General features: G+C 54.0%; 2 protein-coding genes across 2 annotated transcripts; one reads left to right on the forward strand and one right to left on the reverse strand.

Moving 5' to 3' along the window:
• Positions 1–353: 353 nt before the first annotated feature.
• LOC100089550 (zinc finger protein 271-like) lies at positions 354–7,865 on the reverse strand. The gene is made up of 3 exons (XM_029049218.1): positions 7,775–7,865; positions 5,012–5,139; positions 354–2,036 (listed from the first exon to the last, which is right to left on the reverse strand). Exon 3 carries the CDS (start codon positions 1,927–1,929, stop codon positions 394–396), a length of 1,536 nt encoding a protein of 511 aa, XP_028905051.1. The 5' UTR covers positions 1,930–2,036; positions 5,012–5,139; positions 7,775–7,865; the 3' UTR covers positions 354–393.
• Positions 7,866–13,643: 5,778 nt separating this feature from the next.
• LOC100091967 (zinc finger protein 665-like) lies at positions 13,644–23,150 on the forward strand. The gene is made up of 3 exons (XM_029049111.1): positions 13,644–13,717; positions 14,304–14,420; positions 20,006–23,150. Exons 1-3 carry the CDS (start codon positions 13,684–13,686, stop codon positions 21,973–21,975), a joined length of 2,121 nt encoding a protein of 706 aa, XP_028904944.1. The 5' UTR covers positions 13,644–13,683; the 3' UTR covers positions 21,976–23,150.
• Positions 23,151–23,532: the final 382 nt, after the last annotated feature.

Here is a 23,532-nt window from a genome sequence, read left to right on the forward strand (position 1 = left end):
CCACGACCTCTGACTCCCAAGCCCATGCTCTTCCCACTAAGCCATGCTGCTTCTCATGCTTCTCACCACCCCAGGAAAGAGATGTAAGCGACCCCAAATCTAGACTTCCAGGTTTCTCTTCATTTGGATGTCAAATAAAGATTGCACGTCAGCTAAAAGACCCCCATATTTATTATGTTCGTAGAATGTCTAACCTTTTTCAATTCTCTTAAATTCATTAGGGTTTGAAGGGTACCTGAAGGCTCTTTCACATTACTTACACTTGAGGAGTTGTTCGGCAGCACAGATTCCTGGTTGACTATTGAGCACATCCATTCATTCTACTTTTAAAAAAAAAACCCAAAAACTTTGTATGGTATTTGTTAAGCATTTACTAGGGGCTAAACATTCATTCTACTTGTACAGTTTCTCTCCAGTATGAATTCTCTGATGTTTAATCAGGGTTGAGTGGTGAGTGAAGGCTTTACCGCATTCATTACACTTGAAGGGTTTCTCTCCCGTATGAATTATCCGATGATTGATAAAGTTTGAGCTCATACCGAAGGCTTTCCCGCACTCGGCACACTTATAAGGCTTCTCCCCACTGTGAATTCGCTGGTGGTTGATAAGGGTCGAGTGGTGACTGAAGGCTTTCCCACATTCACTACACTTGTAGGGCTTCTCTCCGGTGTGGATTCTCTGATGATTAATATAATTGGAGTGCATGTTGAAGTCTTTGCCACACTCACTACATCGGAAGAGTTTCTCTCCAGTGTGAATTCTCTGGTGCTTCCTCAGGGCTGAGCGCTGACCGAAGCCTTTCTCGCAGTCGGGACATGTGTAGGGCTTCTCCCCGGTGTGGATTCTCTGATGCCCGACAAGGGCCGAGCGCAGGGTGAAGGCTTTTCCGCATTCGTGGCATCTGTAGGGTTTCTCTCCGGTGTGGATTCTCTGATGCCCGATCAGAGTTGAATGTTGACTGAAGGCTTTTCCACATTCTGTGCACCGATAGGGTTTCTCCCCGGTGTGAACCCTCTGGTGGTTAATAAGGTTGGAGTGGTTACTGAAAGCCTTCTCACATTCACTGCATTTGTAGGGTTTCTCCCCCGTGTGAACTCTCCGATGTTTAAGAAGGACCGACTGCTGGCCGAAGTCCTTCCCACAGTCACTGCACCTGTACGGTTTCCCTCCGGTGTGACTTCTCCGGTGCTTCACGAGGGCCGACTGCCGACTGTAGGCTTTTCCGCAGTCCTTACACCGGTTGGGTTTCTCTCCGCTCCGACTCCTCCGCCGCTCAGTAAGGCCTGAGCGTTGACCGAAGTCTTTCTCTGCAGTGTGAACTCGCTGGTGATTGATGAGATTGGAATGGTCGCCGAAGGCCCTGCCACAGTTATCACACTTGTACGGCTTCTCCCCCGAATGGATTCTCTGATGGGTAACCAGGGTCGAGTGGTGACTGAAGTCTTTCCCGCATTCGGGACATCTGTAAGGTTTCTCCCCAGTGTGAATTCTCTGATGAACAATCAGAGTCGAGTGTTGACTAAAAGCCTTTCCGCATTCGGTACATCCGTAAGGCTTCTCTCCAGTGTGAATTCTCTGATGTTTAATCAAGGCTGATTGGTGGCTGAAGGCTCTGTCACACTCACAACACTTGTAGGGCTTCTCTCCAGTGTGTATTCTCTGATGTTCAGTGAGACAGGAGCTCCGTTTGAAGGCTTTCCCGCATTCACGGCAGGAATACGGTTTCTCTTTTGTACAAATTCTCTCCTGCTCAGCTTTTTCCCGTTCTTCCCGCCTCTTCTCCATGGAAGTTCCCTTCTGGATTTCTTGGAAGCAGGTGAAGCCTCTCTCCTGGTTAGGTAATTCCCTCATCCTCCCCATTGTGGGGACCCAGCCTGGTTCCTCCAGTCTTACCTCGCTCTCGCATGTTTCCCCCTCTTCAGAAGCCATGGGAATATTCTCTCAGAGTCTTGCCAATAAAATCCTCTGTCCTGATTCTCCACAAGTGTCCTGCTCTAGGAGTATTGCCTCCTTTGTCTCCGTTCCTGTTTTACAATCTAAAACAGACAGCAAAGACAAATATCACTCATCAATTCAATGAAATTAAAAAAGTGATCAGCCAGGCTGCATGGGCAGAGTCTCTTCAAAGCCCTGTTTAAAGGGCTGGTGATTGTTTGCTAAACAGTATTTTTTTAAAAACAAAAAAAAGGTGGAGAATCAAACAGAAACTTTGCCTGGACACCTGGCAAAGTAAGAGTTTGCCCAAACAATACAGGCACTCTTTGAACACATCGTTTAGACTGTGAGCCCGTCACTGGGCAGGGACTGTCTCTGTTGCCGAGTTGTACATTCCAAGCACTTAGTACAGTGCTCTGCACATAGAAAGCGCTCAATAAATACGATTCGATGAATGAATGAACTCATCTCAGAGAGTAAAGGGAAACCCATATAGGCTGGGGTAGTTGGTAAAGTCAGGAAGTTGAGAAGCAGCATGTCCTAGTGGACAGACCCCGGACCTGGGAGTCTGAAAGACCTGAGTTCTAATCTCGGCTCTGCCGCTTGACTACTGTTTGGCCCTGGGTAAGTCATTTAACTTCTCTGTGCCTTCAGGACTTGCTGACAGGTCCCTTTATTTGTGGCAGGGGGAGGGCGGGGGGGGCACCTGGAGGCCCTGTTGGTGAAGCTGAAATCCAGCGGGGATGGGAGACCAGATGCTGGCCGCAAACAGAACCAGAGAAGGCCACAGTCTCTGTTCTTAATGTGATTACAACCCAATTAGGAAGACAACAGTTATTTACAAATAGTGGCTCCAGTGGGAGAAATGGAAAAAGCCAGAACATGAGAAGACAAGCAACGGAATAAACAGTACCTACAGGACTCAGTAAATTGCTCCACAAATATGTGCCGGGAGGCCGCTGGGTGCAACAGGCCCAAGGTGGAAGAAATGGAGGAAGGCTTCCTGGGGGAGTTGGAGCTGCAAGCTGCCTTGAAGGTGCAGAGGGCCGAGGTCACGGTAGCGTCCATCCGACCTGTATCCCTTCCGACTGCCACCATCTTAATCATAATATTGATGATAATAATAATATTTGTTGAGTGCTTAGTATGTACCAAGCTTTGTACTAAACGCTGAGGGAGATACAAGGTGGTCAGGCTGGAAAAGTCCTTGTCCTATTTGAGACTCACAGCCTAAGCAAGAGGAAATAGGATTTAATCCCCATGTTACAGATGAGGAAACTGAGGCACGGAGAAGGTAAACAAATGGCCCCAGATCACACAGGAGGCAAATGGCGGAGCCGGGATTATCAATCAGTCGTATTTATTGAGCGCTTACTGTAATATAATAGAGTTGGGAGATACGTTCCCTGGCCACAATGAGCTACAGGGGCTACAGTCCAGATGGGGAGACAGACATTAATATGAACGAAAAAGTGACAGATATGGACATAAGTGCTGTGGAGCTTAGGGAGGGTGAATAAAGGGAGCTGATCGAAGTCCAAGGATGACACGGAAGGGAGGGGGAGAAGAGAAAGTGAGGTCTCAGTCAGAGAAGGCCTCTTGAAGGAGTTGTGCCTTCAATAAGGCTTTGAAGCGTGGGGGGAGAGCAACTGTCTGTAGGATTTGAGGAAGGAGGATGTTCCAGGCCAGAGGCAGGACGTGGGTGAGGGGTCAGCGGAGAGATGGACGAGATTGAGGTACAGTGAGTAGGCTGGCATTAGAGGAGCCAACTGTGGGGGCTGGGCTGCAGTACTACTAATAATAATGATGATATCTTTTAGGCACTTACTATGTGCCAAGCACTGTTCTAAGCTCTGGGGAAAATACAAGTTTATCAGATTGTCCCAGTTGGGGTGCACAGTCTTAATCCCCATTTTCCAAATGAGGTAACTGAGGCACAGAGAAGAGAAGTCACTTGCTCAAAGTCACACAACTGACATGTGGCAGAGCCGGGATTAGAATCCACGACCTCTGACTGCCAAGTCCGGGCTCTTTCCGCTAAGCCACGACCCAAATCCTCTGACCCCCAGGGCCGGGCTCTTCCCACGAGGCCACCCTGTTTCTCAGATGAACTGAAAGACCATAAACCCAGTCACGCACCAGTTACCGCGGGCCGGTTGGGCTTGGGCCCTCCCGCTACGAAGAAGCCTGGGTTCTGGGTTCGCTTCCTTGCCCGTTGGGGCAAGGAGCTGGGAGTTGATCCCCCGGGGGGGGGGGGGGGCGGGAGGCCCAGCGCAGCTCTTCGCAGGAGCTCAGCTCACTCCCACCTGCCCCTCTGGGGCAGTTCCCTGGCGGGCTCCAACCCTCCTCTCCCCCAGGTTCCCCATCTCCACAGGGACCTCCCACCCTCCCTTACTGAGGTCCCGGCGGCAGCTCCAGGGTGACCCTTCTTGCCCGCGTGGGCGTTCCTCTGGGCACTGCTGGTCCAGAAGGAATCTCACACTGCGTGTCCTTGAGAAGCAGTGTGGCCCAGTGGAAAGAGCATGGGCTTAGGAGTCAGAGGTCATGGATTCTAATCCTGGCTTTGCCACCTGTCGGCTGTGTGACTTTGGGCAAGTCACTTCACTTCTCGGTGCCTCATCTGTCAAATGGGGTTCAAGACTGTGAGCCTCACGTGGGACAACCTGATGACCCTGTATCTACCCCAGCGCTGAGAACAGTGCTCGGCATAGTAAGCGCTTAACAATAATGGTGGTATTTGTTAAGCGCTTACTATGTGCAAAGCACTGTACAGATATCAAAAGCAAGCAGTGTGGCTCAGTGGAAAGAGCACGGGCTTGAGAGTCAGAGGTCATGGGTTCGAATCTCGGCCCTGCCACTTGCCAGCTGTGTGACTGTGGGCAAGTCACTTCACTTCTCTGGGCCTCAGTGACCTCATCTGTAAAATGGGGATTAAGACTGTGAGCCTCACATGGGACAACCTGATGACCCTGTATCTACTCCAGCGCTTAGAACAGTGCTCTGCACATAGTAAGCGCCTAACAAATACCAACATTATTATTATTATTAAATTATAAGAATATCATTATTAACTTACTCTCGCACATATTTCATCGAGTGCTCTGCAATGACCCACCGACGCGCACGGATGCCAAGAAGACAGGCAGACACGGAGCTGGCCGGACCGGGGCAGGGCGGGCCTGCAAAGGCGGTTTCAGGATGCGACTAGAACAAAGGTAGGAAAAAGAAAACCCACGATGAGCAGGGATGTCAGCAAAGATGGACCCTCCCAAGGCCGGAGGGGAGAGGTGGGGAAGTAGGGGGGAGACATGGAAATGCGGGGCAACGGGTCTGTCTGTGCACCGAGGTGAGACAGGGGGCGGCGAGAGTGACAGGGACAGTGAGAGATGGGGGGCTGCGACAAGGCGCCCGATCCTGCCTTTCCTCACAACCTTTTGGTCCCGCGTGCCCAGGCCGCCCACTCAAGTCGCTGACTTCAGGCGTCGCAGAAGCAGCGTGGCTCAGTGGAAAGAGGCTGGGCTTGGGAGTCAGAGGTTCTGGGTTCTAATCCCGGCTCTGCACTTGTCAGCTCTGTGGCTTTGGGCAAGTCACTTCACTTCTCTGTGCCTCATTGACCTCATCTGTAAAATGGGGATGAAGACCGTGGGCCCCAAGTGGGATCCCCTCCTCCTCTCCATCCTCTGCTCCTCCCCCTTCCCCTCCAGTCAGCACTGTGCTCATTTGTATATATTATTTATTACCGTATTTATTTTGTTTAGGAGGTGTACATCCCCTTGATTCTATTCATCTTGATGATGTGGTCTTGTTTCTGTTTAGTTCTCTTTTGCTCTGCTATCTGTCTCCCCCGATTAGACTGTGACCCCATCATTGGGCAGGGAGGGCCTCTATCTGCGTGGCTCAGTGGAAAGAGCCTGGGCTTGGGAGTCAGAGATCATGGGTTCTAATCCCAGCTCCACCGCTTGCCAGCTGTGTGACTTTGGGCAAGTCTTTTAACTTCTCTGTGCCTCCGTTCCCTCATCTGCAAAATGGGGATTAAAACTGTGAGCCCCATGTGGGACAACCTGATCACCTTGTATCCCCCAGCGCTTAGAGCAGTGCTTGGCACATAGTAGGTGCTCAATAAATACATACTACTGAATGAATGACAACCTGATGACCTTGTATGTATCCCAGCGCTTAGAGTAGTGCTTGGCACATAGTAGGCGCTCAATAAATACATACTACTGAATGAATGAATGAATGACAACCTGATGACCTGGTATGTATCCCAGCGCTGAGAGCAGTGCTTGGCACATAGTAGGTGCTCAATAAATACATACTACTGAATGAATGAATGAATGACAACCTGATGACGTGGTATGTATCCCAGTGCTGAGAGCAGTGCTTGGCACATAGTAGGCGCTCAATAAATACATACTACTGAATGAATGAATGAATGACAACCTGATGACCTTGTATGTATCCCAGCGATTAGAGTAGTGCTTGGCACATAGCAGGTGCTCAATAAATACATACTACTGAATGAATGAATGCCAACCTGATCACCTTGTATGATCCCAGCGCTTAGAGCAGTGCTTGGCACATAGTAGGTGCTCAATAAATACATACTACTGAATGAATGAATGAATGACAACCTCATCACCTTGTATTTATCCCAGTGCTTGGAACAGTGCTTGGCACATAGTAAGCACTCAATAAATACTACTGAATAAATGAATGCCAACCTGATCACCTTGTAATAATAATAATAATAATAATGTTGGTATTTGTTAAGCGCTTACTATGTGCAGAGCACTGTTCTAAGCACTGGGGTAGATACAGGGTAATCAGGTTGTCCCACGTGAGGCTCACAGTTAATCCCCATTTTACAGATGAGGTAACTGAGGCACAGAGAAGTTAAGTGACTTGCCCACAGTCATACAGCTGACAAGCGGCAGAGCCGGGAGTCGAACCCATGACCTCTGACTCCGAAGCCCAGGTTCTTTCCACTGAGCCACGTTGCTTCCCTGTACCTATCCAAGGGCTTAAAGCAGTGCTTGGCACATAGTAAGCGCTCAATAAATAAATACTACTGAATGAATGAATGTCAACCTCATCACCTTGTATGTATCCCAGCGCTGAGAGCAGTGCTTGGCACATAGTAGGTGCTCAATAAATACATACTACTGAATGAATGACAACCTGATGACCCTGTATGTATCCCAGCGCTTAGAGCAGTGCTTGGCACATTGTAGGCGCTCAATAACTACATACTACTGAATGAATAAATGACAGCCTGATGACCTGGTATGCATCCCAGCGCTTAGAGCAGTGCCTGGCACATGGTAAGCGCTCAATAAATACATACTACTGAATGAATGAATGCTAATCTGATCATCTGGTATGTATCCCAGCGCTTAAAGCAGTGCTTGGCACATAGTAGGCGCTCAATAAATACATACTACTGAATGAATGAATGACAACCTGATGACCCTGTATGTCTCCCAGCGCTTAGAGCAGTGCTTGGCACATTGTAGGCGCTCAATAAATACATACTACTGAATGAATGAATGACAATCTGATCAGCTTGTATGATCCCAGCGCTTAGAGCAGTGCTTGGCACATAGCAGGCGCTCAATAAATACATACTACTGAATGAATGAATGCCAACCTGATCACCTTGTATGATCCCAGCGCTTACAGCAGTGCTTGGCACATAGTAGGCGCTCAATAAATAGATACTACTGAATGAATGACAATCTGATCACCTTGTATGTGTCCCAGCGCTTAGAGCAGCGCTTGGCACCTAGTAAGCGCCCACCAAAGGCCATGGTTCTAACGCAGCAGGCACAAAACTCACCGGGCGAGGCGACGGTCCAATCGTTTCCCTATCGACCCAACAATCGATCGATCGATTAAGCCCTCGGGGGCCGTGTAGGGAGGACTTCGGGGGAGGACTTCGGGGGAGGGGAGAGGGAGAGGAGAGGGAGAGGAGAGGGAGAGGAGAGGGAGAGGAGAGGGAGAGGAGAGGAGAGGAGAGGAGAGGAGAGGAGAGGAGAGGAGAGGAGAGGAGAGGAGAGGAGAGGAGAGGAGAGGAGAGGAGTGGAGTGGAGCGGCTGGCGGACAGATGGGCCCCAGACGCAGACACTTCCGGGGGCGCTCTGGGCCCCGGAGCCTCCGCCGTCTCGGTGGTCGCTCGCTCGCTCCCCCGCTCGCTCGCTCGCTCCCGCGGGCCGCCTCCTCTCCCCTCCCGCCCCGCCCATCGTCCTTCATTCATTCGATAGTATTTATTGAGCGCTTAATAATAATGTCGGTATTTGTTAAGCGCTTCCTATGTGCCGAGCACTGTTCTAAGCGCTGGGGGAGACCCAGGGGAATCAGGCGGCCCCACGGGGGGGGGGGGGGCTCCCAGTCTTCATCCCCATTTTCCAGATGAGGTCACTGAGGCACCGAGAAGTGAAGCGTGGCTCAGTGGAAAGAGCTTGGGCTTCGGAGTCAGAGATCATGGGTTTGACTCCCGGCTCTGCCACTTGTCAACTGTGTGACTGTGGGCAAGTCACTTCACTTCTCGGTGCCTCAGTGACCTCATCTGGAAAATGGGGATGAAGACTGGGAGCCCCCCCCCCCCCCCCGTGGGACAACCTGATTACCCTGTATCTACCCCAGCGCTTAGAACAGTGCTCGGCCCATAGTAAGCGCTTAACAAATACCAACATTATTATTATGAAGCGACTGGCCCAAAGTCCCCCAGCTGACAAGTGGCGGAGCCGGGATTCGAACCCATGACCTCTGACTCCAAAGCCCGGGCTCTTTCCACTGAGCCACGCTGCTTCATTTACTATGTGCAGAGCACTGTACTAAGCGCTTGGAATGTATGATGGCGTCTGGGAAGCGCTGACGCTGTGCCGAGCACCGTCCTAAGCACTGGGGCAGATGCAAGGTGGTCAGGTTGTCCCCCTTGGGGCTCATGTTTTATCATCCCCATTTTACAGATGAGGGAAGTGAGGCCAGAGAAGTGAAGCGATTTGCCCAAGGTCACCCAGCTGACAAGCGGCGGGGGCGGGATTAGAACCCACGACCTCTGAGTCCCCAGCCCGGGCTCCTGCCACTCAGCCGCGCGGCTTCTCTCAATGGCTGGGGGAGGCCGCCTGCCCCGCACCTGATAGGGCGGGGCCGGAGGAGGGGGCGGGGCTCTCCGGCCGCCCAGCCAATGGCTGAGGGAAGCCACCCGCTCCTCACGTGAATGGGGCGGGGCTAGAGGAGGGGCGGGGCCTGAGGAGAGGGCGTGGCCCTCCGGCCGCAGAGCCAATGGCTGAGGGAAGCCGCCTGTCCCGCAGGTGGATGGGGCGTGGCTAGAGGATGGGGCGGGGCCTTAGAGGGCGGGGCCCTCCGGCCGCCCAGCCAATGGCTGAGGGAAGCCCCCTGCCCCGCAGGTGAATGGGGCCGGGCTGGGGGGGGGGGGCCCTCCGGACGCCCAGCCAATAGCTGAGGGAAGCCGCCTGCCCCGCACCTGATAGGGCGGGGCCGGAGGAGGGGGCGGGGCTCTCCGGCCGCCCAGCCAATGGCTAAGGGAAGCCACCTGCTCCTCACGTTTAATGGGGCGTGGCTAGAGGAGGGGCGTGGTTAGAGGAAGGGGCGGGGCCGGATGAGAGGGCGTGGCTCTCCGGCCGCCGAGCCAATGGCTGAGGGAAGCCGTCTGCTCCTCACGTGAACGGGGCGGGGCTAGAGGAGGGGGCGGGACCGGAGGATGGGCGGGGCCTAAGGGGGCGGGGCCCTCCCGCCTCTTTCGGGCCAATAAGCGGAGGAGGGGGGAGGGGGGAAAAGGAGAAGGAGAGGGGGTATTCATTCATTCATTCATTCAATTGAATTATTGAGCGCTTACTATGTGCAGGGCCCTGTACTAAGCGCTTGGAAAGTACAGTGCGGCAACAAATAAAGACAATCCCTACCCAGCAACCGGCTCACAGTCTAGAAGGGAGGGAGACAGACAACCAAAAAAGCAAGTAGACAGGCATCAGTAGCCTCAAAATAAATAAATAGAATTATAGTAATATACACCGTCCTGTCCCTGGCCTGGAACGCGCTCCCTCCTCAAATCCGACAGACAGTGACTCTCCCCGCACTTCAAAGGCTGACTGAAGGCACATCTCCTCCAAGAGGTCTTTTCAGACTAAGCCCCACTTTCCTCATCTCCCCCTCCAATCTGGCTTCTGTCTCCTCCACTTCCCCCAAACTGCCCTCTCCAAGGTCACCCGTGACCTCCTTTTTGTCAAATCCAATGGCTTCTGCTCTATCCTAATCCTCCTCGACCTCTCAGCTGCCTTTGACACTGTCGACCATCCCCTTCTCCTCCACACCTTATCTCACCTTGGCTTCACGGACTCCGTCCTCCCCCGGTTCTCCTCTTATGTTTCTGGCCCTTCATTCTCGGTCTCCTTGGTGGTCTCCTACCTGGGCTCCTCCTCCCCCTCCCATCCACTTACTGTTGGGGTTCCTCTAAGGTCAGTTCTTGGCCCTCTTCTGTTCTCCATCTATACTCACTCTCTTGGTGAACTCATTCGCTCCCACGGCTTCAACTATCATCTCTATGCAGATGACACACAAACTTCCCTCTCCTCCCCTCTTCTCTCCCCCTCCCTTCAGACTCGTATCTCCTCCTGCCTCCAAGACGTCTCCATCTGGATGTCTGCCACCATATCCAAAACTGAGCTCCTTATCTTCTCTCCCAAACCCTGTCTTCTCCCTGAATTTCCCATCGCTGTGGTCGGCACGACCATCCTTCCCGTCTCGCAAGCCCGCAAACTTGGCGTCGTCCTTCACTCCGCTCTCTCATTCACCCCACATATCCAATCTGTCACCAAAACCTGCCGGTCTCACCTTCACAACATCGCCAAGATCCGCCCTTTCCTCTCCATCCAAACGGTTATCGTACTGGTACGAGCTCTCATAATATCCCGGCTGGATTATTGTGTCAGCCTTCTCTCTGATCTCCCTTCCTCCTGTCTCTTCCGGCTCCAGTCTATTCTTCATTCTGCTGCCTGGATCATCTTCCTGAAGAAAGACTCTGGGCCTGTCACTCCCCTCCTCAAACACCTCCAGTAGTTGCCTATCAACCTCCGCACCAAACGAAGACTCCTCACTCTGGGCTTCAAGGCTCTCCATCCCCTTGCCCCCTCCTACCTCTCCTCCCTTTTCTCTTTCTCCTGCCCACCCCGCACGCTCCGCTCCTCTGCCGCCCACCTCCTCACCGTCCCCCGGTCACGCCTATCCCGCCCTCGACCCCCGGCCCACGTCCTCCCGCGGTCCCGGAATGCCCTCCCTCCTCACCTCCGCCAAACTCACTCTCTTCCCCTCTTCAAAGCCCTATTGAGAGCTCACCTCCTCCAAGAGGCCTTCCCAGACAGCTACCTCCTTTACCCTCTGATCCCTCCGCTCCCTCTCTGCTCCCCCCCTTCCCCTCCCCTCAGCTGAGCCCCCTTTCCCTCTGCTCCCCCTCCCCACCCCATCCTCTGCTCCTCCCCCTCCCCCTTCCCCCAGCACTGTCCTCATTTGTATATATTTTTTATTACCCTATTTATTCTGTTAATGAGGTGTACATCCCCTTGATTCTACTAATCGTAATAATGTCTTGTTTTTGTTTTGTTCTGATTTGCTTTGCTGTCTCCCCTGATTAGACCCGTGAGCCCGTCATTGGGCAGGGATGGTCACTATCTGTTGCCGAATTGTCCATTCCAAGCGCTGAGTCCAGTGCTCTGCACAGAGTAAGCGCCCAATCAATACTATTGAAGGAATGAATGTGAGGAGGGAGGGCATTCCAGGTCAGTGGTAGGACGTGGGCCGGGGATCAATGGCGGGACAGGTGCGAACAGGGGACGGTGAGGAGGTGGGCGGCAGAGGAGCGGAGCGAGCGGGGTGGGCAGGAGAAAGAGAGAAGGGAGGAGAGGTAGGAGGGGGCAAGGGGACGGACAGCTTTGAAGTCAAGAGTGAGGAGTCTTTATTTCGTGCAGAGGTCGACAGGCAACCACCGGAAGTTTTTAAGGAGGGGAGTGACAGGCCCAGAGCCTTTCCGCAGGAAGATGATCCGGGCAGCGGCCTGAAGAATAGACCGGAGCGGGGAGAGACAACAGGATGAGAGATCCGAGAGGAGGCTGACACAGTAATCCAGCTGGGATATAATGACAGCTTTGCACCATAGCCGTTTGGATGGAGAGGAAAGGGCGGATCTTGGCGATATCGTGAAGGTGACGGACTGGATGTGTGGGGTGACCGACTCCATCACCTGGCCCCCTCCTACCTCACCTCCCTTCCCTCCTTGTCCATCCCGGCCCGCACGCTCCGCTCCTCCGCCACGCGCCTCCTCAGCGGGCCTCGTCCTCCCCCGTCCCGCCGTCGACCTCCGGCCTACGTCCTACCTCTGGCCCGCGGTGCCCTCCCTCCTCACGGCTGCCAGACCAGCGTACTTCCCCACTTCATCCATTTAATCACCCGGGCCTGTTGAGCGCCGCACTAAGCGCTTGCAATGTACAATTCGGCCTCGGCCCTACTGAAAGCTCCCCTCCTCCAGGAGGCCTTCCCAAATGGAGCCTCCCTTGTCCTCTGCTCCTTCTCCCGTCCCCATCGCCCCGACTCCCTCCCTCTGCTCTCCCTCCCCTGCCTCCCGGCACTTGTGTATACAGGTACATATTTATTATTCCATTTGTTGGATTAATGACGTAGGGGGCTTCCCCTCTAAGGGGGAGGCCGAGGGAAGAAACGAAGGAGGGGGCCGAGCGAGCGACCACCGAGAGGGCGAAGCCTCCGCGCCGGCCTAGAGGAGTCGGAAGTGCGGTGGCGGCGGCGGCGGCGGAGGGACCTTCCGGCCATTGTGGGCCGGGCCTGCTCGGCGGGGCCGCCCCGTGCCCCTCCGCACTCCCCCCCTCGAGCCCCTCCGCACGCCCCGCACACCCTCCGCACTCCCCCCGAGCCCCTCCGCACGCCCCGGGCCCCGGACCCCCGACCCCAACCCCCGACCAGTGCTGCGGGCCCCCGCCATCCTCGGCCCCGCCTTTGCACCTCCCTCCTCCTCCTCCTCCTGCCCGCCCTGCTCCTTCTCCTCCTCCTCCTCCTCCTGCACCACCCGCCGAGAAGCCCGGAGCAGGCGGCGGGGGAAACCAGGCGCCGGGGGGCACCGGGCGGCGGGGGACACCAGGCGGCGGGAGACAGCAGGCGGCGGGGGACACCAGGCTGCGGGGATACCAGGCTGCGGGGACACCAGGCGACGGAGGACAGCAGGCGGCGGGGACAGCAGGCGGCGGGGGACACCAGGCTGCGGGGATACCAGGCTGCGGGGACACCAGGCGACAGAGGACAGCAAGCAGCGGGCACAGCAGGCTGCGGGGACACCAGGCGACGGAGGACAGCAGACGGGGCGGGGACACAGGCGGCGGAGGACAGCAGACGGCGGGGACAGCAGGCGGAGGGGACACCAGGCGGCGGGGGCCATTCATTCAGTAGTATTTCTTGAGCGCTTACTATGTGCAGAGCACTGGACTAAACGCTTGGAATGGACTGTTAGGCAACAGAGTACAATTCGGCAACAGGGCCAGCAGGAGGGAACCCCCTCACTCCCTCCTTTCCGATCCCTGCGGGCCGCCCCGCGGGGATAGGGTCGGGGGTTAGGGGTCGGGCACCGAGGGGGGTCTCCGAGCGATCCAGGGGTCGGCGAGTTGGGGGTCGAGGCCCTTGATCGTCCCCCCCCCCCCCCGCAAGAGTTTGGACTCCTCCTCCGGGATGCCAGAAAACGACTGGTCCCTGGCCTCGCGGGGTGAGTTCCAGAGAGGGTCCACCGGGGAACTAATAATGTTGGCATTTGTTAAGCGCTTACTCTGTGCAAAGCACTGTGCTAAGCGCTGGGGGGGATACAAGACTATCAGGTTGTCCCACGTGGGGCTCCCAGTCTTCATCCCCATTTGACAGATGAGGGAACTGAAGCCCAGAGAAGTGAAGTGACTTGCCCACAGTCACACAGCTGACAAGTGGCAGAGCCGGGACTAGAACCCCTGACCTCTGACTCCCAAGCCTGTCACCCTGAGCCACACTAGCCCTGCTGCCGGCCTCCTCCCACCCCCCGGGTCCACCCCGGGGAAGCCCAGCCGCCGGGTGGGAACAGGGGGTGGTGGTTGGGTTCCCCGGGGAGGACCCCCCCCCGCCCAGCTGGCCTGGCCCGATGCCTCTGTCCCTGCCCCAGGCCCACTCCCCTGTCCCGGGGCATTTCCCTCGAGCCCCCTCCCCTGTGCCGCGGGACCGTCTCCTGCCTCTGCCTCCCGCAGGTCCTGGAGCCGGAGCGGGACTCCGGGAATCTGCGAGGACCGGCACCGACCACCGTTTACCGTCTCTTCCCTCCCGAGCAGGGTGTCCGCTTCCCAAGCCCGACACGCTGTCCCGGCCGGAGGAGGGGTCAGAGCCGTGGGGCCTGGATCTGCCGCCGCGAACGGAGGACTCGGATTCCCTAAGTGATGGCTGCACAGGTGAGCGAGGACCAGCAGCCAGGCCTAGTGGAAAGAGCACAGGTCCGGAAGTCAGAAGGTCATGGCTTCTAATCCCCGTTCCTCCACTTGTCTGCTGTGTGACCTCGGGCAAGTCACTTCACTTTTCTGGGCCTCAGCTACCTCAACTGTAAAATGGGGATTAAGACTGTGAGCCTATTGTGGGATAGGAACTGTGTCCAACCTAATTAGCTTGTATACACCCCAGCGCTTAATGCACTGCCTGCACATACTCAATACTTAACAAATACCATCAAAATAAAAGTCAAAAAACCTCCAGGCCACCGGCACCAGATTTTGCCCCAGCTCACTCCCTTCTTCCCACCTGCCATGGTTGGGGAGGGGCCACCACTCTTCACTCCTTTCAGACTTCTTCGTTCTGTGCCGTGCTCTCATCTGTTCTTCCGACACCCTTATCGTTCCCATCCTCCTGCCGGGAAATTCCTCTTCCTTTACATCTTCTAGATCCGAACTCCCTCCAGCTCTACAGCCCTCCCTAAACCCCAGCTCATCCCGGAAATGATGAGGGCCAGGTTAGGCGAGGGCATCCCAGGGCATCCCACAGCCCCCTCTCATGCATACATACGTATTCCTTTCTTATAAGTCCATCGTGACTTATTCATTTGACCATTCTCTGACTTTTGCCAGTTGTAGCTTTCTTCTCCCTGCTCTTCCTGCCCGGGGATGCGGACTTGGGTGGTGCCTTCAGTACTGGCTGCCGTGCAGCGGCCCGGGGTGGTCCAGAGGGCCCCACGGTGCCCTCCCTGCCTGCCTCCTTCTCTCCCTTCTGCCAGACCCCATCACGGTCGGTCAGGCAGGGCCTGGGGAAAAGGCTGTGTGCAGTTTCTCCAAGGCAGGAGCTGAGAGGAATCGGAGGTGGCCGCCGTGGCCCGGGGCAAGAGAAGGCGGCCGTGGCACCGACTGTTTCTACGGTCCTTGTGGCCGGCGGCCACGAGCCGAGGCGGATGGGTGGCCTCTGACGGGAGTGTGCAGTCAGCTCCTGTTCCCACCGGCACCTTTGGCTACAGCCCTTGGTTTTCTGGACACTATTCGTCTCGCCAATGCCAGTCCAGTCTCTGGGGGGACGAGCCCCGGTTCTGTGTCACTGTCAGGAAGTCGGGGCCCCGCAGATCCCTTCCGTCGTTCTGTTTCTGGCCAGCGCTCGGGCTTCCGTCCAGTCTGCGTCTTGGGTTCCTCGGGGCCACGGGGCTTTCCGGAGAATCACCAAAGTCGGAAATGTCAGAGATCCAACTCGGCAAGTCCTCCCGCCCCACCTCGACTCAGGCTCTGATCTTTCAATCAATGGTATCTCTCGAGCACGTGCATGTGCCAGGCACCGAATTCAGCGCTCTTGGGAGCGCTGCCTGCCGTGGATAGGTTCTTACTATGTGCCAAGCACTGTTCTAAGTGCTGGGATAGATACAAGGTAATCGGGTTGTCCCACGTGGGGCTCACAGTCTTCATCCCCATTTTACAGATGAGGGAACTGAAGCACAGAGAAGTGAAGTGACTTGCCCAAAGTCACCCAGCAGGTGGCGGAGTCGGGATTAGAACCCACGACCTTTGACTTCCAAGCCCGCGCTCTTTCCACTCAGCAGCGTAGCTCAGTGGAAAGAGCACAGGCTTGGGAGTCAGAGGTCATGGGTTCAGATCCTTGCTCTGCCATTTGTCAGCTGTGTGACTGTGGGCAAGTCACTTAACTTCTCTGTGCCTCAGTTACCTCATCTAATAATAATAATAATGTTGGTATTTGTTAAGCACTTACTATGTGCAGAGCACTGTTCTAAGCGCTGGGGTAAACACGGGGGAATCAGGTTGTCCCACATGGGGCTCACAGTCTTAAACCCCATTTTACAGATGAGGGAACTGAGGCACAGAGAAGTTAAGTGACTTGCCCACAGTCACACAGCTGACAAGTGGCTGAGCTGGGATTCGAACTCATGAGCCCTGACTCCAAAGCCCGTGCTCTTTCCACTGCGCCACTCATCTGTAAAATAGGATTAAGACTGTGAGCCTCACATGGGACAACCTGATGACCCTGTATCTACCCCAGCACTTAAAACAGTGCTCTGCACATAGTAAGCGCTTAAATACCAACATTATTATTATTATAGGTTAGCCTGTGGAGCGGAAGTTCTGCACACGAGGGGCCTGCCTCCTGTGGGCCAAGCCTAGTGGAGGCCGGGGCCAGTTCCGGCACTGATCTGGGCCCGATCTCAAGATGGGCTGTGGATTCCCTCTTGAGAATAGTAATGAATAATTGTGGGACTTGTTAAGTGCTTATTACCTGCAAGGCACTGTTCTAAGCACTGGGGGGGGGTAAATTCAAGATAAACAGGTTGGACCGGTCTCAGAGTCCCTGTCCCGCAGAGGTCTCTCAGTCCTAATCCCCATTTTACAGATGAGGTAACTGAGACCCAGAGAAGTGAAGTGACTTGCCCAAGGTCACACCGCAGACAAGTGGTGGAGCCAGAACTAGAACCCAGGTCCTACCGACTCCTAGGTCAGTGCTCCATCCAGAAGGCCATGCTGCTTCTTGATGCGCACCAGACATCCCCGTCACCTTGTCGAGTCCCCATTATCCAGATAAAAACCTTCGGCCGTCATTGTTTCCATGGTATTTAGGGACTGGGAGGAAGGCTGAGAAGCAGTGTGGCCTAGTGGAAAGAACACAGCCTCGGGAGTTAGAGGACCTGGGTTCTAATCCCAGCTCCGACACTTACCTGCTGGGTGACATTGGGCAAGTCACTTCACTTCTCTGTGCCTCAGTTTCCTCAACTGTAAAATGGGGATTAAGACCGTGTGCCTCATTTGGGTCAGGGACTGTGTCCAACCTGATTGGCTCACACCTACCCCAGTGTTTAATACAGCACCCGACACATTGTAAGCACTTAACAAGTACCATAAAAAAAGAGAGGAGGTGATTGGTTCCATAAGGTGTCCCAGGCCTACCAGATGCCGGGTGCCATCTCTGTAGGACGGTTCCCAGGGGCCCGTCTCATCCTTTCCCTGCTAAACTGGAAGATCTTTGAGGGAAGGGATTGTTTCTGTTTATTATATTGTACTCTCCCAAGCATTTAGTGCACTGTTCTGCTCCCATTACACGCTCAAAAACTCCCACTGATTAAGCTAGGGGGCAGGAGGATATGGGGAGTGACGTGTCCGGGTATCCGCAGTCACCAGTCCCGTGGGATGGGGTAGGGGAAGTCAGGGTCCCGGCCCTTGTTGCCATGATCTAGGTTAAACCAGAAGCAGCAGAGTCTAGTGGAAAGAGCACAGTAGGACCTGGGTTCTAATCCCAGCTCTGCCACTGGTCTGCTGTGTGACCCTGGGCAGGTCACTTCACTTCTCTGTGCCTCAGTAACCTCATCTGGAAAGTGGGGATTAAGACTGTGTCCAACCTGATTAACTTCTATCTAACCCAACGTTTAGTAGTGCCTGGTGCATAATAGGCATTTAACAACTACTATGAGAAAAAAAAGGACTCATGGACCCTCCCTCTAGCCTCCATCTACCCTGAGCTAGGGATGGACAGAAGGGCCCCAGCTGGCCTCCCCTGGATGCCAGAGGAAGGAAGGCAGATCGGGTCCTCGGGTTCTTTCAGGGATCTCTTTCCATCAGGGTCACCCGGGGTCCTCATTGGGAGAGTCTGGCCCGTGGGTCTCCAGGACCATCTGCACATAGCAGGGCCTGGCTTGACACCCCCCAGCCTCCCATCAGTTGGTATATTTCCCTCTTTCGACAGACCTCCGCTAAGTTGATTACAGTTTCCTGTCAATGTGAAGCACAGAAAGTTTGAAGCTGGAAAAACAAAATCAAGCCAATCAGTGGTTGATGAATGTTATACAATTGTCTTTGGACGTCCAAGATGACACCGCTGACGTGAAATTCATCCTGATGTGCGTGGGGAGCTGGAAAGCTGATGTAGGACTTACAGTCCCCATCGTGCTGAGTGTCCCACCCCGTCCCCACTTCTTTGTTGTGCTGTTATGTTTGCACTTTAAGAAACGGGTGCTGTTTTTATTTTTACCTCCTTATCTGACAATCCTTTCAAAGCTTCTCTTCCAAAATAGCTGCTGGTCTGTAGGGCATAAGCCCATACAGGTATCATGTTGCCTGAGGCTTTGTCTTTACGTATAGCCTTAAAATACTTTCTCGGTGGACTTAAGGATGGAGAAAATAGACGGCCGGTGGTCAAGCCCCAGACATGCTCATCGGTGACTTCCTTGGGCCAGACCCAGGCTGAGGTGACCAGAGCCCGATCGACACTCCTTCATCCACGCCATTCCCTCACCTGCTGCTGGTGAACTGGCCAGTCCCTTCGGTCATTTGGATGAGCTGGGTTTTGGTAGTCCTCACTGGCTAGCAGCGATTGGCCACTTCTGCCTTCCTTCCCCCACCGTGTGCCCTAAAGATGGCAGCTCAGCCTTTGGCTGTCTCTGAGTCAGTCAGTCCATCGTATTTATGGAACACTTTACTGTGTGCAGAGCACTCTATTAAGGATTTGGGAGCATACAATATGATAGATACGTTCTCTGCCCACAACGAGCTTATAGTCTAGAAAGGGAGCTGCCCAGATCCCTCACATCTAATCTCAGGCGGTGCCCCAGCCTGGGGTTCTGATAGGGGAAACCCAGTTTCTCCTTCCCCTGAGTCCTAGCCCAACCCCTCTCCAACCCAGGCTCTTGGTTTTTCCCTCCATCTCAGCGGAATCAAATGAGGAAAAGAACAAGGGTTGAATGAGAGTTGAGAAGCAATGCGGCCTAGTGGAGAGAGCTTGGGCCTGGGCAGGTTCTGGGTTCTCATGCCACCTCTGTCACCGGTCTGCTGTATGACCTTGAACAAGTCACTTCTCTGTGCCTCAGTAAAATTAAGCTTGAATCCTACTTCCTTCTACTTAAAATGGTGAGCTCCAAGTGGACAGAGACCGTGTCCAACCTGGTTATCTTTGATCTACCTAGAACAGTACTAGTCACATCATAAGAGTTTAACACATACCACTTCAAGGGAGCAGGAAGCTTCTGCCCCAAAAGTTTTTCTTTTCTCTCTCAGAATTGTGCCCCATCCCTACCTGGAGAAGTCCACAGTTGGGAAAGAAAGTGTCATGGTAGAAGATTTTTTTTCTGTCCCCGTACCACCCTCCGGGGCCCTTCCACTCTTCCTCTTGGGAGACAATCAAGCAGCAGTGAGGGAGGAAGAGGCTCCAAAAAAGGGCATCTTTTTGTTCCAGCAAAAACTCCAACTCTGGTCCACCTTTCCTGATTAAGCTGCCTTTTCCCCAGCTCCCTCTCCCTTCAGTGTCATGTCTGCACTTAGAGCTGCGATCTTTGGTAATTTGATATTTGCTCCCCCCGACCCTGAACCCCACAGCACTTAATGTACAAATTTATAAATTATATATTATAAATTACTTCTATTAACATCCAACCCCCCTCTAGATGGTAAGCTTATTGTGGGCAGGGCTCTGCACACAATAAGTGCTCAATAAACATCATTGATTGACGATGATGATGATGATACAGTGTGAACCGAGATCGAGGTGTGGTTGGTGTTTTCTTTTTTTCCAGATTCTAAAATTGGAACAGAAATTAAGGAGTCAAGTCACTTTGGTCACCACTCAGTTCTGTCTGGACAGGAGAGAATTCACACCGGCGAGAAACCGCACCAGTGCAGCGAATGTGGGAAAGCCTTCAAGTGTCGTTCGTTCCTCATTGACCACCAAAGAATCCACACTGGAGAAAAACCCTACAAATGCAGTGAATGTGGAAAAGCCTTCAGCCAGCCGTCAAATCTGAGTACTCACCAGAGAATCCACACCGGAGAGAAACCTTACAAGTGTCACGAATGTGGCAAGGCCTTCAGGCACCACGCGACTCTCATCGTTCACCAGAGAATCCACACTGGAGAAAAACCCTATAAATGCAACGAATGTGGGAAAGCCTTCATTCAGCCTTCAAATCTTATCGAGCATCAGATCATTCACTCTGGAGAGAAGCCCTATAAGTGCAACGAATGCGGAAAATCCTTCACTCGTCACGGAGACTATATTAAGCACGAGAGAATTCACACCGGAGAGAAGCCCTATAAATGTAAGGAATGCGAAAGGGCCTTCAGTCAGCACTCCGCGCTCGTGAAACACCAGAGGATCCACACCGGAGAGAAACCCTACAAATGTAACGACTGCGGGAAAGCCTTCAGCCGCCACGGAGACCACATTAAGCATCAGAGGATCCACACCGGAGAGAAACCCTACAAATGCAACGAATGCGGGAAAGCCTTCAGCGGGCACTCGGCCCGCATGGAACACCAGAGGATTCACACCGGAGAGAGACCTTACAAGTGCAGCGAGTGTGGGAAAGCCTTTAGTCGACCCTCCGCCCTTTCTAAGCACCAGAGAATCCACACTGGAGTGAAGCCCTACCAGTGCAGTGAGTGTGGCCAGGCTTTCAGTAACCACTCAAACTTGGCGGTACATCAGAGAATCCATACTGAAGAGCAACCGAGCGAGTGCGGCGACTCCGGGAAAGTGTGCCGTCACTCGCCCGGTGTCGTTCGTCGTCGGACGGTTCCGCCTGGAGAGAAACCCTACAGATGCAGTGAATGTGGAAAGAGCTTTAGTCACCACTCAACCCTAAGCAATCATCAGAAAATTCACACCGGAGAGAAACCCTACAAATGCAGCGAATGTGGAAAGTGTTTCAGGCACCACTCGACCCTGATCAACCATCAGAAAATCCACACTGGAGAGAAGCCCTACAAATGCAGTGAATGTGAGAAGGCCTTTAGGCACCACTCAACGCTTATCAATCATCAGAGGATTCATTCTGGGGAGAAACCCTACAAATGTAACGATTGTGGAAAAGCCTTCAGCCGCCTCGGCGACCACATCAAACATCAGAGGATCCACACCGGAGAGAAACCCTACAAATGCAATGAGTGCGAGAAAGCTTTCAGTCAACAGTCGGCCCTTATTAAACATCAGAGGATCCACACGGGGGAGAAACCCTACAAATGCAATGAATGCGAGAAAGCCTTCAGTCAACAGTCGGCCCTCATCGAACATCAGAGGATCCACACGGGAGAGAAACCGTTCCACTGTAGTGAATGTGAGAAAGCCTTCAGTCAACACTCAGCCCTTGTTAAGCATCAGAGAATCCACACAGGAGAGAAACCCTACAAATGCCTCGACTGTGAGAAAGCCTTCAGTCAACAGTCGGCCCTTACCGAGCATCAGAGGACCCACACTGGGGAGAAGCCCTACGGGTGCAACGAATGTGGGAAAGCCTTCAGCCAGCAGTCAGACCTTATCAAGCATCAGCGGATTCACACCGGAGAGAAACCTTTCCCGTGTAACGAATGTGGCAAAGCCTTCAGGGGACATTCAGCCCGTATCGAACACCAGAGAACTCATACTGGAGAGAAACCCTACAATTGCGATGAATGTGGAAAAGCCTTCGGTCGCCATTCAGTCCTTATTAAACATCAGAGGACTCATGCCGCGGCCAGAGCTTATCAGTGTAACCCATCATGTAGTTAATGAGGGAAAGCCCTCCGGGGAGTGCTCGATACATCACCAGAGACTCGGCACAGGAGAAAAAGCGGGTCGACGCAGGCACGTCAGAGCGTCTTCAGGGACTTCCCAACCTTTCGGGAATAGGAGAACGCTCACGGTGGGGAGAAACGCTCCAGTTACTCCCAGATTGAGGGCTCCTCCTTGGAAAGGCATCCTGACAAGATTAAAATTCAGTATGTGTTAGACATTGGCTGGGCTGGGTTGGGCTGGGCTGCCGCCCCAGTGGGGTACTCTGGGTGGGTCACATCTGCACTCAAGCCGCTCCTTCTCAAGCAGAAGCGATTGAGGCTTGACGCAGATCAAGAGAGTTGACACGGAACCAGAGGATCCCTCAGGCTTCTCCCAACACCTGTCCCTGGCTCAGAAACATCATCGCTGACGTCTCTGGAGATGGTTTTATTTTATTTGTCCTCCAGATCAGGAACCAAACTGCTCCGATACCCCTTGTTGGTAAGTTTCTGGCAGAGGTCAGAACTCTTCTCAAGTAGGAAAACTGACAGGAACGACCAGGTAAACGGAACGTGATCAACCCACCACTCCCTGCCCAGTCCCTGTTCTTGAAGAGAAAGACCATTAGCAACCTGGGCCATTGGTCCGCCCTGTCCAGCGCTCTGTCATCAAGCAACAGGGTGCTGAGGGGGATCGTGTGAGGAGGCCCCTCCCTGGCCTCCATCCCTGAGGTTAGCTCAATGCCGTCTGACCGCTCAACTCTCCCTCTGCCAACCCTTTAAGGAGCGTGTGTCCAGGCCCCCAACCTAGGCCCCTGGAAAGTTCCCAGATTCAAAGCAATCAGCTTCAAGCCTCTGAGGGGGCCCACTAGTCCTGGTGTGGTGGGATTCGGGGACCAATAGTTCCACACGGCTTGAGTTGTGGCCTTTCTCTTCTCAGCCTTCCTCTTTCCAAACTGACATGGCCTAGCGTGTGTGATGGAAACCGCCAGATGGGGAAAAATAATGTTGACGCCTCAAGTTGGCCAGCTGGAGGAAAATTTCCTTGCTGGGGCCCAATACAGCTCTGGTTCCGGAAGTGTTGGTGCCAATGGGATCGTGGCCGCCGGCCGGCTTTGGGGGGAGGGTGGAGGGCAGAGCTGGGACCAACCTGGTCTTCATCGACCTCATGGAATGTGTCTGTTGTTGTACTCCTCCAAGTGCTTAGTACAGTGCTTTGCACACAGTAAGCGCTCAATAAGTACGACAGTGAATGAATGAAAAGGCCAAAGCCCTGCTGCAGCAGAAGTCTGGCACCACGGCACCCACCCCAGGGATCCTCACGGATACCAGCCCAGTTAACCGCAGAGGAACAGCTGGGTCACAGTGCGCTCCGCACAGGCAGCCAGAGGCACAGGTAGGTGGACAGACAGCCAGCGGGTCTCAGGCCGTGCCGACACCGGAGTTTTGGAGCTAGTGGGTTGGGTTGGGTCCTCCCGGTGTTGGCGAACCACTCGTTCTCCACCCAATCTCGGGGACAGGCTCGTTGCTGCAGCAGTGAGGCAGCGCTGGCAGAGATGGCGCTGGGCCCAGC

Source organism: Ornithorhynchus anatinus, chromosome 2 (genome assembly GCF_004115215.2).
Source record: "Ornithorhynchus anatinus isolate Pmale09 chromosome 2, mOrnAna1.pri.v4, whole genome shotgun sequence".
Lineage (NCBI taxonomy): Eukaryota > Metazoa > Chordata > Mammalia > Monotremata > Ornithorhynchidae > Ornithorhynchus > Ornithorhynchus anatinus.

Coding starts and splice junctions, on each gene's coding strand:
- LOC100089550 (XM_029049218.1), bottom strand. CDS start 1,929: ATGGCTTCTGAAGAGGGGGAAACATGCGAGAGCGAGGTAAGACTGGAG.
- LOC100091967 (XM_029049111.1), top strand. CDS start 13,684: ATGCCAGAAAACGACTGGTCCCTGGCCTCGCGGG. Junction 13,718..14,303: donor CTGGTCCCTGGCCTCGCGGG/GTGAGTTCCAGA, acceptor CCTCCCGAGCAG/GGTGTCCGCTTCCCAAGCCC. Junction 14,421..20,005: donor CCTAAGTGATGGCTGCACAG/GTGAGCGAGGAC, acceptor CTTTTTTTCCAG/ATTCTAAAATTGGAACAGAA.